This window comes from Semicossyphus pulcher, unplaced genomic scaffold (assembly GCF_022749685.1).
Source record: "Semicossyphus pulcher isolate SPU_LCO1_2020_fin unplaced genomic scaffold, fSemPul1.0.p SCAF_11, whole genome shotgun sequence".
NCBI classification, from domain to species: Eukaryota; Metazoa; Chordata; class Actinopteri; order Labriformes; family Labridae; genus Semicossyphus; species Semicossyphus pulcher.
Window position 1 is genome coordinate 25,063,203 of NW_027211615.1, and position 16,054 is coordinate 25,079,256.

A 16,054-nucleotide genomic window follows, 5' to 3' on the forward strand; every position below is an offset into this window, starting at 1 on the left:
CATCTTCGCTTGTGATGCTGCTATTGGTTCATCTGAATACAGAGGTTGTCAAGCTGGGGTTAGGGGCTTTGCAGGTGCCACAAGAGGTGAAAATCACTCTGTAATTAATGCATGAAACATCATGCCATCATCACGGTACAATTAGTCTTAGCATGCAGCTCTAAGGAGTGATTTATCCTCTCGATTTTAATGGCAACAACTTTTCTGTTTTGGCTCCCTCGTATGACTTCTCAGCTGTTGTATCAGAGTCAGGCTCAGGCTCCTCTTGTAGCTGGCTTCAGTGTTCTTGGCCCGGTCCAGTTTATTGTCTGCTCCCAAGTACTTGCCTGTATTCAGCCCCCTCACTGTTGTTGATACATCCAACTAGAGCAGAGTCGTCAGTAAATTTCTGAAGATGGCCGTGTTGTTGTTGAAGTCCGTGGTGTAGAGGGTGAAGAGGTAGGGAGATAGGACTGTGTAGGCAGGCACCACAACACCGTCAGCACCAAAAGCAGACAGAAAAGGTTAGCAACAAGCTGGTGAACGTGGGGGAGCATTGAGCAGCTAAAGAGTCAGGTATTTCCCTTAGTCCAATATTTTTTAAGCTCTGTTTTGGGCCCAATTTTACTTCCTTTTTTTGAAAACTCTGTTTCTGTGTGGACAGTTGCATGCTGTATGCTTGCAAGTTACTGTAACAAGTCACTCCAATAATTTCTGTTTTAAATATTGTAAAGCCCCCCTCCAGTGAAAATCGAGTGTTTAACCTTGTAAACATCTCCATGTGGTGTTCTTCATGTGCTACAAGACATATCAGGGACAACATCAGCAGTCATCTCCGTGGCTGGGCCTGTCTACTTTTAAACTGCAGTGTACCAAGGACAGGCTGAACAACACGTTTTCAGATTGGCAGGTTTGTGATGTCACAAACCTAAGGAGCCAATCCTGTTAAGGGACGGGGTGACGCTACGCATATGTGCAACCTATGGCAACCACTTCAGCGATGCTTGAGCAAGTTGTAACCGTCATCGTAAGTTTTGCAAACTCACTACTGATTGCTAATGTTAACGTTACTACTGCTAATTACTAAATTTCAAGCTAGCTAAGTTTCAACAAGTTGCCACTAAACGATGGCAGAGACGTGTTTTGTTTTTGCAACGAAGGGAGCGGTTGGAAATGTGCAGATTCAGGAGTTTTTAGAGATCTTTCGGGAGGATTTTTACGAGGTAGTTAAACGTATTTTGCAGAAAAACCATATCAGGCACAATTGATCATTTCAAGCAGAGCATTTTATACGTCTTAAAACATGACTGGAGCTCAGCTTCAAGGACTTTAGAGAACAGTCTGACCAGGGTCCTCTTAGTAGCCGTGCTGGAGCTTTGGTTGTGAGCCCAGATGTCGTGGTGCTGAATACTGAACCCTTTGAGGTCTTCTTGTCCATAATGAAAGGATATTTGAGGCTCATTCTTGACCCTGGAGACAGCCGTGGACTTTATTTGCGGAGGAGATCGTGTGATATGACTAAAAGCCACAGAGCTGCTTGTACTGAACCAACTGCAAACAACATTGTCACATATGTCTCTAGATTTAGATGAGGATGTAAGCGCTCCTCATCCCAGAAACCATCCATCCACCCAACCGTGCACATGTGTGTAAAAGTAGTTCCACTTGCATACGTTGACATTTCACTGTATCAAATAAAAAGAGCCTTTCTGGAGGATAAGTGAAGCCACGCTGACCCGGGTCGCAGCCTTTGTTCGGACTGTCGGCCACGTGCGAGCGAGATCAGGTGATTCTTCAGCCAATCATTTCTACCTCCGCCTCACATGTGGAAACATTCATACTTGTAATTATGTTCAGAGCTGTCAGTCAGGGTGCGTATACGGTGTACACATCCACACACACACACACACACACACGTCCAGGTCCACTTCCTCCCTCTCTCTTCACCTGTTGACGTCTTTAAAGTTTCACACTCACCTCAGTGTTATCAGGAATAACAACCTCTTTAAACAAATCTACACTTTATTATTTCAGCAGTGCATATACAGCATGTAGTGGTACAAATCAACAGCACATGAAGGAAAACGTGTATTTTTTTAGTAAACGTGAAGCATTGCATCGAGTTGTTTCTTTACGTGATCATGTTTGATTTATTATTTCAGCCCTTACACGTGTTATGACCAGCACAATGTTATAAAAACAGACGCATGTATACGCAGATGCTAAAGTAGCATAATGAGGCCTTTGTACAACCAGGTATTCATTTAAACAAACACTTTAAAATCAATGCTGGAAAGAAATGACACATTTAAGTGGTTAAGTGCACTTGGTTTAAATTGCTCTGCAGCGTGTTCTCACCTTCAAAGGCTGCTTTACATTTTTCAAAGTATTCGAGTTATTTGACCCCGTGAGGAAGAAACGCGGATCTGAGGTCAGAGGAAATCACATCACAACATTTTTATTCTTTTGATATCTGATAGTCTGAAGGAAAGCCAGTTCAAAGTGATTTAGCGGTGGGTGCATATTTCTGCTGATTGAATTGTGCTCATTGCATCCAAAGAAAAAGAACCACATTCAACTTTCAGACAAAGAAAGCAAAGTCACCGTCTGCGAGGAAAACCAAGATTTACCTGCAATTACCGCGGTTCACACATTAGCTGGAAAGTGTACACCGAGTAAACTTCTAACTTCCTTCATTTACTTCTTTTAAACATAAACTATTACACCTGACAGTGTAACCCGGCTGTATATAAAGCAGCTAAACTGCTTATTGTATATGCTTGTTGTTTCTCTTCCTTTGATTTGTTCTACGGAACTCAGTAAGTTGCTTTTATCTTTGTTCTCTTTTAACCTTTTTTTCTGTTTATGCCTCAATGATAACTGCAGCTGGGTGTTTTACATATTTACTTTGTCCTCTGGAGGCCAAAAGTTTCAGTGAGAGATCCGTCTTTTAAATATATTCTACTTTAGAAGAACTGTGCCTGTGTCCAGCACCTATTTTCTATACAAAACCAATGCAGTGCAGCGTTTTCAGCGCTCTGCATCCTCAGCACAAAAACACCCGCGGTGTCAGCTGTTTTTTGTCGCTGCGCTCTGCGTTGAAAATAGTTCAACTTTTGGAACGCCGCCGCGCTCGTCAATGTCACTTCTCCCTCATCGGCCAATCAAAATCGAGGAGGGGCGAGACTTCTACTACCAACTTTGTCAACAACAATGGAGGAGAAGCTAATTCTCTTGTTTTTTCGAGAGTACAATTTCCAGGTGTAGAGCTGCTGCTAACGCCAGGACGAGATTCCTTTCCCTTGTTTTTACATTTTCTTTGTAAAATTGCAAATATTGAGCATACAGAGCGATTTAAAACAGACTTATTGGTCACTACCAAGGCAGCAGAAGTGCCGCCAGACAACTTTCGTAGCAACAGTAACCCCTCGATCCCACAGGAGACATGTCCGGCGTGTTCCGTCTGTGCTGCGGTTCTCGTCCGTCAGGCGGCGTGAGCCCTGTGGAATCACGAGCATTGACTTGAATGGGCGCGATCGACTCCGGAGGTCGCGGCGGACACGGAACGCGCCGGAGACAGATCCTGTGGAATTTAAGGGTCAGAAGCGCTCTCAAATTGAGGTTGTGGGTGCTGCCAGAGCGAAAACACCTAGTGGACACAGGCCCTAAGTGTCAGAAAATGTTTTTCTGCTTTGATGATGCGATTCTGTCACTGTCAGATTTTTTTTTTCAGAATTTTGACTCATCACTTCCTTTTCTGTGAAAAAAATAAATTTTGATAATTTACTTATTTGGGAAATGATTACTGAGGTGATAAATCAACAAAGAAGAAGTGTGATTTTTTAACAGATCTCTATAATCTGACTCGCCCCCTGCTGGCCTTTAGAAACAATGCAGGTTTAAGACACTTCAGTATTGGCTCAAATGTTCAGACACAAAGGCTTAAGCACATTTAGAGACACATCACTCTACTGAGTCTGGTTTCTCAGCTCATTTTCCCTTTTTCTAAACTCCTTTTTTCTCCTCTGCTTCTTTAATTTGTCTCCTTCTGTGGTAATTTTGTGGTTTTAAACACAAACTATTAAAACCACAGAAGCACTGAAACACGGGGTAGAGCAAGTCATTTGTGGCTGCAATGCCTTAGAAAGTCAAATTCATATCCGACATTTATGTTCCTCCCTTTAAACGGACATCATGTGTGCAGATTAATTTCATGAGAAGACTTCTCGTGATGTGTTTAAAGTAGGACGGCTTACACAGATTTCACTACAGCGTGTTAAAACAGTGGGAATTCAACTACAGCTCCTCAGGGGGAGAAATGTGAGGTTTGTGAGTTTGGCAGATTTTAAGGTGCACTAAAAATGTTTTCCCTCTTCAAACATAAAACATGAGCGGGTAGAGAGACAGGTTCCTGCGTACGTCTCCTTCCAACCTGCTGTTCCACGTCTGATTTCTGTCTGTTGGCTCAGGAGCAGAAGAGCACTTGGGAGGTACCAGCTTTTTTGGATTTTAGGGCAACAATAAAGATTAAACCCCGCCGAGAGGAATAGCTTGTCTGTTATGGTTGGTTCGAGTTTCTGTGTGTGTGTGTGTGTGCATACACGTTCATGTTAACGCTGAAACAACCAAACGTTTGGCAGAAAACACGGCGGCCATGCAGCCATCTGTTTATACTCATCTGTTCTCCTTTATAACGGCTTCATCTGTCAGCTGCAGTGGATTATTATAACCCTTTACAAAATCTTAGTTAGTTGTGTGATTGTTTGCATATTTATTTATAAAAATATAAGGCACAAAGTGAACACTATTTGCAGGTTAGATGTTGAGTTAAAACGGCGCTAAAAAGCTGTGATAACTGATTTGTTTGGCCACTTCAAATCAAGCTGAATAACAAACAGCCCAGCATATATACATAATACTTCAGCATCTCATAAAACTGCTGTGAGTAATGTGCAAGCGAACTTTGCCAATTTACACATTCAGCAGACAAAGAACATACACATGTATCTGGAGTCGTGTCTCCTTTTAGCTCTGTTTTGGTCTCCACCAACCAATTACAAAAACATCTGTCTTTTTTTTGGCTGCGAGATTTTCAGCATAATTCACATTTTAACCCACTTTTTATGTCTGTCTTTCTGGTGTTGGGCAGCTAACACAGCGGGTTTATCACAACTTTATCCAGCTTCCTGCTGTGGCCTGATATGAGGTTGATCGAAGCGTAATTTGCGAGCTAAGACAAAATTAAAACAACAAAACTATGAGCTTCGTAGGACTAAAGATCAGTCTTTAAATCTATAGGTAACAGTTATCTGTGTATAATATGGATTATATGGTTAATTGTTTTAAAATTTAAATTTAAAGGTAGCTTGTAACTTTATTACCACTAGTAGTGATATGGAGAAATGTTTCTTACACTTGAGGAGTGTAGAAGAGAACCTGATTGTTGACATTTGATAAGTCACATGCAAGCATATAAAGCTTAAATCAGTGGCCACGTCCGAGGGACTCGGTCTGCCAAGGATGAGTCATTCGTTGTCTGTGTCGACCGCTAAGACTAAACTGAAATGAGACTGTCTGGTCTACGGAGGATTTCCTGTTTGCCACCCATAGGCTACCCTTGTGTCACCAAGCGTCGCTCCTGTGGCCTAGCAACAGCTAGCTAGCGGGCTAACGAGCTATCATAACAAATGTCGCGTAGCTTATTTTAAAGTTTTGTTTCAAGGCCCCTTTCATATTGTTATTTTTTAACATTGTATCGCTAGTTATTATGATTGAGTTGAAACCAAAAACGTTTACATTTAAAGTGTATTCCTCAGCCGTTTAAGACTCCGCCATCTTGTTTGAATGGGCGCGCAATGAATCTTGGGATACGTTTAGGATGCACTCGATGGATCCTTTTTGGCTTTGTTTGTTGGCTGCATCTGAAGGAGCCTTTGAATTGGGATAGCGTTCGACGTGCCCTTCAAATACGTCCTTTGAAGGATGAAGCCCCTGAATCGGTGGCGATAATGTGCAAAGAAACAAAACAATTTGCCATCAAATTCAAAGAAGAAGACTGCTAGGTAGCAAAATTTGCACGTGCAGGAAACGATGCATGATTTAAAATATTCTCATCTGTGTTATTGGAATGCACCCAACATGAGTGTTCGACCTTAAGGAAGATACTTTAAAGAGTTTTCTGTGGAGTAACACTGAATGTGAACAGAACTCCTTTAAGGCCTCCTTTAAATGTAAAACGAGAGACAGCTAAAGTTGTCAAATGAACCAAAAAGAAACCCAGCATTTACTCCACACTAACTAATTTTGACCTGCAAATCATCAATGATTGCTCACTGTGTTATGCTATATGATATATATGAAAAAGGCAACACTGTGTATTACTGTATTAGCATCACTTAAAAGCCATTCCTACATAATATTGTAAAAGCAGCTGCCTGTAAGTCTTGTTTTCTTTATGTGCCGTTTCAGCTCCTCGGCAGCCTTAAGACGACCGCTGATGGAGGAAAACTCTGGGATGATGAAGTCGTTGGATTAGCTTCCTCTTTAGGCTGGAGGTCAAAACAGCAAACCTGACCGTAGACGAGCCTCTGAAGCTGACCTTTGACCTTCATTTTTCGGTCTGATGAAGCAGTCCGCTGTGCGATCATCAGCTCATACGTTTGAAAATGTGTGCATTTTCTCTGCTCCCATGATTCAGTCCTTCAATCATGAATCAAGAAAGCTGCAGATTTCCTTCATGCACGACTTGAGTGTTTGTCCAGCGAGGAGGCAAAAAGCAAACAGACTGCTAAAGGGATTTCTCTTGTGCACCTTGTAGCTTCTTCAAAGTTTATTTAAGGCACTGTTATAGGAGTCGCTCGGCCGCAGCGTCAGAGTCAGGATCATTGAGGTTTATACAGCGCAGGTCACGCCAGCGTCCTCCACGTGGCCGCAGTTGGTTTTTCCCCAGCCAGGAAACTTACACTGGTGGATGGTGTCTTCAGCTCCTGTGCACGCCACGTCGTCCATCCAGATCAGGCCAGTACCTGCACAGAAGGGGAAAACATATTTCATTTTTTGTTAAATGAAGGTGCAATTTCCAAACTGTGTAGATATAAAGAGGTGAGACAAATGTCTAACTTTGATATCGTTTCTTCCAAAGATACCAGATACTTTTTTCAATCAGACAACTGCAGCTGATTCAGAACGCTGCTGCTCGAATCCTCACGAAGACCAAGACAGTAGATCACATCGCTCCAGTTCTGAGGTCTTTACTGTCTGTCAGAGAATAGACTTCAAAATACTACAGCTGGTTTACAAAGCGCTGAATGGTCAAGGCCAAAATACATTTGTGATCTACTGACACAGTACGAACCATCTCTCCGTATATCTGGAACAAACTCCCAGAAACATGCAGGTCTGCTCTTTTTTTGTGAGTGTTTTAGCTGTTTTTACTTTATCTTCACTTCACTTTTTAATGTCTTCATCAAATCATCAAATCATCGTCTTGTTTTATGATGCGTTTCTTTGCTTTTGTTGTTCTGTGTCTTGTTGCTGAAATGTGCTATATAAATAAACTTGCCTTTAATACTGTAAGCTACTGTAAGCTCTTAGCACTGTTCAATATCCTGCACACCTGTACAGTTTTTAATCACACCTGTTGTACATATTTTGTACTATTTATATAATATGTATTGCTTTTTATATTTTTATATTTATTCCTATTTTTATCTTATTATATCTAAATCTTTTACTTATAGTTTTTTCAAAATTCTAGTTCTGTGTTAATTGTTCTACACCAAAATCACCAAAACAAATTCCTTGTATGTCAAAAAATAAACACTGATTCTGATTCTGATTCTGATTGCCTTAAAGAACTGAGTGCTTTATTATCTCTTCATTTACTGATGCCTAATTTCTACGGAAGCGTATTGAATTGACTTGAGAAAAAAAAACCCAAGACAAGATAGACAACGTAGAAACCCTGCAAGAGGTTCTCACGGGCACACACTCAGGTTGCTGCTGCTGATCAGCCTGACTTACACCAACACCATCTATAATACTTACAGACACGAGTATCTCCCAGTGTCTCAACCCCAAACCAAAATAAAACAGCATTAAACTCAACAGTTGGGACATGCTTGCTTTAATAAAATTGATCTTTTGTGTAATGACAGCTAATCTCGGGACTTATATCGTTAATCCAGAAAAACAGGGCAGACTTTATTTCTCAAGTGAGTGCTATACGCTTCTGTACATTTCAAAACATTAGTTGTAAATAAAATCGAGAATAAATACTTTTTAGCCCTCAGTGATGTCTGCAGGTATTTCTTTAAGGCTGTAGAGCCCCAACAACGATCACCAGTGTTTAACACCAAGTTTAATCCAATATTTCGCTAATGCCCTTCTCTTCTTTTTTTAAAACTGTGCAGCTGTTTTCATATAAAAACAGATACACTTTACAAATCTATTGTTGCAATTTTCAATGTTAAATGGAGGTTACTGGACTTTTGCGGTAACCATAAAAGCCTTTATGGCCGTAACAGACCAATATACCTTGAAAAAGTCCTTGTATAACAAGGCAATAAACTGATAGCTGATTCTACAGAGAAATAAGGCAGGGCAGACTGCACGCAGCCTGAGAGGCGAGATCCAGGGCAAACACACAGCCGGTAAAGTAACAGGCAGCTCTCGCTTCTGTGGCAAGGTACTGAAGGCACTCAGTTGAGTGTGTATCAACGTTTTCATGTTCAGAGACTTAATTAAGAAAATCAACCTGAAACAACAAACGGGAGTGGGACAAAAACAGGATTTGAAAAATGATCCCAGGTGGAAATTAAGGAAATTCCTTTTCCCAAGACACTCAAAGAGAAGCCCCATTTACAGCGCAGAACACGGGTAAGAAATGTGGAATTAAATTAGTGGGAAAAAAAACGCTTCTCCGCCAGTATGCATGATAATTAACGCTGCAGCCAATTTATGTCGAAGGCTGAAAAAGAAAATCACATCTGGACTTCAACACGAGCGGGCCAACGTTTCCTCCGAGGCTCATTCCTGCATCATGTTCCCTCATGTTCAGTCAAAATGATGCAACTGCAGCCAGAGACGGTAAACCAGTTGGCTGAAGCTGCGTCTGAGTTTAATCAGCGGCTGAAGTATAAGACACACATACACAGGCTATAAACTAGAGAAGTCATATACACAAACATAACATAAACAGACCCTGAGCCACTGAATAAATCTGACTTTATGCGTCTTCATGTTTTGCGATGTTCAAATCTTTTCCCAACAAATCTCGGCTGAGTTGTAGTAATATGAGAATATGATTTCTGTGGAGGAGACATCTGCAGCTATAAGCAGCCTGTTCTTTTCTGTTCCCAAATTTCCCCTCTGGGGATCAATAAGGGACTATCTTATCTTACAAAACAACATAATTAGTTGATCAATGTCTGACATAAATGACGATTGGAAAGTAGCAGCCTCAGGCGTGCAGGATGAACATGTGGAACATCAGGTTTACGCCCTGAAACAGTCGCTGGTTAGATTTAAGCACAAAACTACTTGGCCAGGTTAGGACAAAGATCATGGTATGAATTTAAATATGAACGTTAAAAATAATAATGTAACCTGAGTTACACTTTAAATCATGTCAGACTGCTCAGACGAAGACAAAGAACTTCCTGTATGTCAATCACGCAAGTTTTCCCCACTGTCCCGCCCCTTAAAGACATTAGAAGCAGGCCCTGAGTTTATACAGTGAGATGGGAGAAATTAATATGAGTACAGATTTGGACTAAAATGGCATCTTCCTGACAAACAAATCAGGGAAAAAATAAACAGATTTGTTATCGACCTGTCTCTGTTACAGCAAAACACACTACTTATATCTGGCAACACAGATATCTATTCTCTAGCGAGATGGCAGCCCATTCTCTTTCGCGGCACCTACCATAAACAATATTTACGGGAGCACACTTCGCTGACGGTCGCTTTCCTTTTTAGACTGCTTGCGTTCATCGTTCAAGCGTCAAATTTGTTTCTTTTTCTTTGGATTTTCACTTATTGTTGAAGTTGTATCTGTAGTCATCCATCTTTTCTTTGTTTGTTCAGCCATAGTAGATTACTGTTCAGAGAGAGGAAAAGCAGCCGCTTAGCTTAGCTTGTGATTTTTTTTCACGAGTTGCCACAGACAGCAAGTCTGTAATACTGCAAATACAAAGGCTTTCATCAGTGGGCCATAGGCTCAATCACCATTGTGTTACCTCATTTGGCCATAGATAGTGACTTAACAGACATTTATTGAAATGAATATTGCTTTGAAATGGCCCTTATAATCTGTTGGTTAGATGGAACAACAAACACTAGGACCCAAGTACAGGTCAGAAGTCAGGTGCTTTGTAAAAGGAGCGAGAAAGTCTGCACGAGGACGTGTTTGGTTTGGATGAATCGTTCAAACAAACACAGGACTTCACAAACCTCTGGGGTTTGTGTGCGTGTAAGACCAAAAGCCACAGTTGATTTATTTGAACTCATGTAAGTTTTTGTCACATATATAACTTAACCTCACTTCCTACTTTTAAAGCCTCCATAAAGTTCTTTCATTTAACCAAAACCACGAACATAACCAAGTGGTTTTGAAGCCTAAACGTAATCAAACTGTGACCATTTTACAACGCTAGCCATGTGTTTTTTATTGAAACTTTAATAATGAAGGTCCAGCAATTTTCCGCCTCTTTAATTTAATGAAGGGCTAAAAACAACCGGGAGGTTTTACAGCATATCAGAATTTATGGTAGAGAGCATAATGTTAATGTTGTGTTTGGGTATCATGTTGCTGTTAACGAGAGCTGTACAAACATTTGGACAAATTGTGTTTCATGATTTGGTGATGTTGTTCTTGAGGTATTCATGCCAACGAAGCGCTTTGGATGGAAATAACATAAAAGCCATCTAAGACCTAACAATGCATCCATTAGATTAATTTGTGAAAAACATGTTTTTTAAAGAGAAAAATAGCTTATTATTAAATAGACTTTGTTAAAGGGTATATCAGCACTAAAATACAATTTCTGAGCAACTGAGCTCAAGATGCCGTCGCCCGTCTCGGAGATACTTTGGCTTCATTTGTACAATAAGAGTAGATGGAGACATGTCCTCCATCTTTATATACAGTCATTAGTTAAAACCAACAAATTTGATAAAAAAAACTTCCAAATGAAATCAAGGATGAACTAATAAACACTGGTTGCTCAAGGGTCAAAGGTCACTGTAATCGCTCAATAAATGTTGTCAGCCTAAAACTCAAGAATTTTGATGATGAACGTTTCATACACATGTATTAACCGGAAAAAGAAGAAATTATGGCATTTTTCCCACAAAGGTCAAAGGTTAACTTCACTGTGACATCCGTCCTATTCTGGTGATTCTGATTTCATCACATGGGAAACAGATCCAGAGGAAGCATTTTACCCTTTGTAACCTTCTGGGTCTGTGTTCTGTTTTCCCTGATTAGTTAGACATGAATTAAAAACAAAAGGCTCTACTCATAACAATTTAAAAATAGGTTCAACAAGTCGCAACAGCAATCAATTCTCAGATGGTCCTAATGGAGCGATAATTCTTGATCTTGACAGAGCCTTGAACTTTGTGCCAGTTGTAAGAGGAAGAGTTCGGTTCAGCCTGAAGCAGAACTCATGCTTTTGATTACACATTGTACTTTTTATCTTCCTCATCATGTTTGTTATAATACATAAACTTAAGATGGTTTTGATTCTAAATCTGATGTTTTGATGACAACAGTTTGTTTGAATTCTTTACTGACAGCTCAGTCCACCCGAGTGATTAGCAGCTATGATTTAGAGCAGCAGAGATTACACGACTCCAGATGTTGATTTTAGGGGCAACACCGATGAGTCAGCCTCTGTCCTCACCTACAGTGCATAAAGCCTTTCAGTTAGAAAGGTACTATACATTAAGCCTTGACAGAACATGGTACCACACGACACAACATGGAACGTAAGATATGATAAGATATCATTTGATACGAAACTATATGATACGATACGATTTCATACAAAACGATATGTGACAATACGTTACGATGCGTTATAATAGGATAAGATATGTTGCGATACCTTGCAATATGTTACATTACGATACGATATGTTGCGTTATGATACGTTACAATAAGTTACGATACGTTACAATACGTTACAATACCTTATGTTACAATACGTTACAATATGTTATGATACGTTACGATACGTTACGATACGATATATGTTACATTACAATAAGTTACGATATGTAATGATACGTTATGATACGTTACGATACGATATACGTTACAGCACAATACGTTACGATATGTAATGATACGTTATGATACGTTACGATACGATATACGTTACAGTACAATACGTTATATGTTACATTACAATACGTTACGATACGTTACAATACGTTATGATACGTTACATTACAATACATTACCATATGTTATGATACATTATGATACCTTATACGTTACATTACAATACTTTACAATACGTTACGATACGTTACGATACGTTACGATACATTACGATACGTTGCAGTACGTTACGATACATTACGATGTGTTACGATAGGGTAAGATTCGAAACGATATGAAAAGACAGGACTCGATACAACAGGATACGACAGGAAATGTTTAGATACGACACAATTGATACAATGTGAAGCTATATGGTACGATACGATAGGAAAAGACAGGACACGATATAAAAGGGTATGATACGATGAGAAACGATACGATACGACAGGATACGATATGATACAATACGAGAGGGGATATTTGCCTTGGACTCAAATGTTGCACACATTTAGCTGTATCCACCTTTGTGTAAACAGAGTAGCTCATGCTAATCACACCCAACAATTACACATTTTGCACATTAACCATATTGCACATGTTCTACATAATACACAACAAGGATTAGAGATAAGAACACGATAACTTATTGCACAAAGTGGCTAAATTTGAAGTCGGAACATCGTCTGCCAGAAGCTAGGAGTTCATACTCAGCGTAGAGAATATGACATTAGTTGGACACTATCTTGGTTCTTGCTTATGTGTCCTTAAACTGCATTATGAGCACGAGTACAACCAAATGCTACCTGATTTCATTGTTATTCCCTCACAGCTGAACAGCATCTCCTCCGAGTGTCCAATGATGCAAAGCCGGGACTTTCTGCAACACTCCAGTGAATGCTGTTCTGCAAACAGGAACTGAAGTTTATTGCTATAAATATTATAGCCAAACTCTCTGGTTACCAGCTGGAGCTGTGTATCTGATTCCCGGATGGTAAATTATCTGATAAACAGTCCTCAGAGGAAGCAGTCTGAGTACTTGCTGTCTCAATCAGCAGACTAATCTGCACACGCTTCTCATGGTGACTGTTGTTTGGGCTGAGATATCGACTTATGTTAAGGAATTGCAGATTTACTGAACTGAAGCCGTTAACCTTAAAGTTTTTGGCAGAGAGCAGTCTATCTACTTAAGTTTCAGAGATCCTTTGTCTGCCTGAGAAAGCATAACATTAAGTTAATCAATTCTGAGAATCTACGAGTTCATGCAGTGTAAGACGAGACAAACTGTCCTCACAGAAATAAGGCCTTGGAGGTTGTGTGCAAGCAGCCTACTAGGACCCATATTTCAGTGATTGGTAGGCCGAGATCATCAGTGGTTGTAGTTTTTATGACTGGAGAAAAGGAGGAAGTCAGGTGAAGAGATAGAGAAGCAACTTCCAGCAGCGTTGCCGTGGTAGCAATCCTGACTCTTCTGGTGCTGCAGGATCAAACACAGGACTTTTATCCAGGAGATCGTTGCTTATGTTCAATGTGCAAATCTTAAAGTCAGCATTGACTTATTTTAACTTAGCTTACTTACTTTACTTACAGATTGTCGAACACAAAAGACGGCATATTACAAGCTATGGTAATGATATCAAATGGTTACTGTCTCCTCAGTAGGTCCGCTTTCCCTTTAAAGTAGTTAAAATAATAATCTTGAAGATATTCATTTAAATAAATGTCTGTTAAGTCTCTATCTGTCGCCGAATGAGGTAACACAATGGTGATTGAGCCTATGGCCCACTGATGAAAGCCTTTGCATTTGCAGAATTACAGACTGGCTGTCTGATGCGACTTTTAAGGAAAAAAATCACTAGTGGCGCCCAGTTAGTGACTGCAAGTGTTGCGAGTAAACAGTAATCTACTCTGGCTGAACAAACAAAGAAAAGATGGATGACTACAGATACAACTTCAACAAGAAGTGAATATCCAAAGAAAAAGAAACAAACTCGACGCTCAGATGAAGCAAACAGTCTAAAAAGGAAAGCAACCATCAGCGAGGAAAATCAAGAGTTACAACCGGAGCCAACCGTGGACGTCACACATGCAGCACTGTCTGGATATCTGGGAAGTGTGCTCCCGCAATTACCGTCTATCGCCATAGGTGCCGCCGAAGAGAACGAAATCTTCGAGATACAACTTCAATGCACTGAAAACACCCAAATTGTCTGCAAATACTCTGCAGCTCTTTAGCTCCCCTGCACTGAGAGTTTATTATACGATTGTTTTTGTGTTTGAAAGATTTACTGTATGAAATATGTTCCCTGGTAGGTTCCCAGTCGTGCCAGTTTCAACTTGGCCTGCATTTGTGGTTTTTGCCACATTAGACGTCAATTAGAGCACGCAGAGCTAGAAAAGAGTCTGATGTTTGAAGACTTTAAATCATCTTTGGACACGTTTACTCTCCTCTGAAACCCTGACTAATAAAATGTAGGTCGATTTTATTTACATAGCTCAATATCCCAAATCAGAAATGTGCTTCAAAGGAACAATCTGCACGGCATATGGAGTTCTATCATTAGCTGCAGATCGGATAAGACAGAAATAGAGTAAATAAAAACTTTATTTGGGAATAAAAACTTTCTTTTTCCATAAACATCTGATTCAAAGCCAATATCTGAATGAAACCACAAAATCAACAAGCCAACACATCAGACACTCTCTATGCTGTCTACATTCCTGCTTTGCTTCACGATGTAACAAAACAAAGAGAACCAGGCTGCAGGTTTGACATCTTCAAAGCAGCGTGAAACAGCAGGCGCACGTGTCTGCGTGCAGCCGTGCACAGGATGGAAATGAGGTATGCACCGGGGGGGGGGGATACATGAGCCCCAGCTGCTCTGCTGTTGTGCCTTATCAGGGTTTGCTTTAGTGGACGTGGATCTCTACACTGTTTACTCTGGATCTTAACTCGCTTTCACGGCACCGTTTGCAGGCCGGGGGTCGATCCACTAGGAAACAAATTCACGACATTTCTCGCATGTAAGTCTTGGATCGCCAAAAACACTGAGGGATTTAAAGGGATCCTTTTTAAAGGGATCACCTGGGATCCCAGGGGTCCTTCAGGTGATTTCAAGGATGTTTGCAAAGTACAAAACAAAGTATAATCTTCGACATAAAACAACCGTTCTCTGCAGACGATCAGGCGCTCCTGGATTGTGTTAAACAAGACTTTTTCTAGCCTCTGTAACTGACTCTCCTCGAGGGTCCGTGTCTGTGTCTCCTCACTGATCCCGAGGTCAGACAAACTTCGGTCTTCTGTTTCCAGTCAGGGGAGATAGAAATCAGTGCTCACCTATGCAGAGAACGCTACTATTTGATTTACTGGAATTCCTCTTTGGCTGAGCTGGAAGAACAAATGTTTTGGACCATTGAGACATTCGGCAAACAGAAGAAACATCAACTCAAGCGAGTAATAAAATATCACAATTACATGATTCCTGAATCATTTCTATGTTTTTAATATTTGAACTATTATCAGGCTGAACGGGCTTTTACTATGTATCTGATATTGATCAGTTCCAGCAGGCCCTTTAATCAACAACCATCAGTAAAATGGGTTGGTTGGAACGAAAGCTATATTGAAGGATTTTTGTCTGTTTCTGATATTATCATAAATCATGCATAAGTGCACATAAATTAGGACACTGCAGATGAACTTGAGCAGAAACACATTTAAAGTAAGTTCAAGCGTTCCCATCG

At 40.3% G+C, this 16,054-nt stretch overlaps 1 protein-coding gene across 1 annotated transcript in view; it reads right to left on the reverse strand.

Moving 5' to 3' along the window:
* Nucleotides 1-2,503: 2,503 nt before the first annotated feature.
* Nucleotides 2,504-16,054, reverse strand: part of scara5 (scavenger receptor class A, member 5 (putative)) — a 100,176-nt gene continuing 86,625 nt past the window's right edge. The window contains exon 12 of the mRNA XM_069657685.1: nucleotides 2,504-7,004. Coding sequence (XP_069513786.1) covers nucleotides 6,871-7,004 — 134 coding nt within the window. The 3' untranslated portion in view covers nucleotides 2,504-6,870. The remainder of the gene's footprint in view (nucleotides 7,005-16,054) is intronic.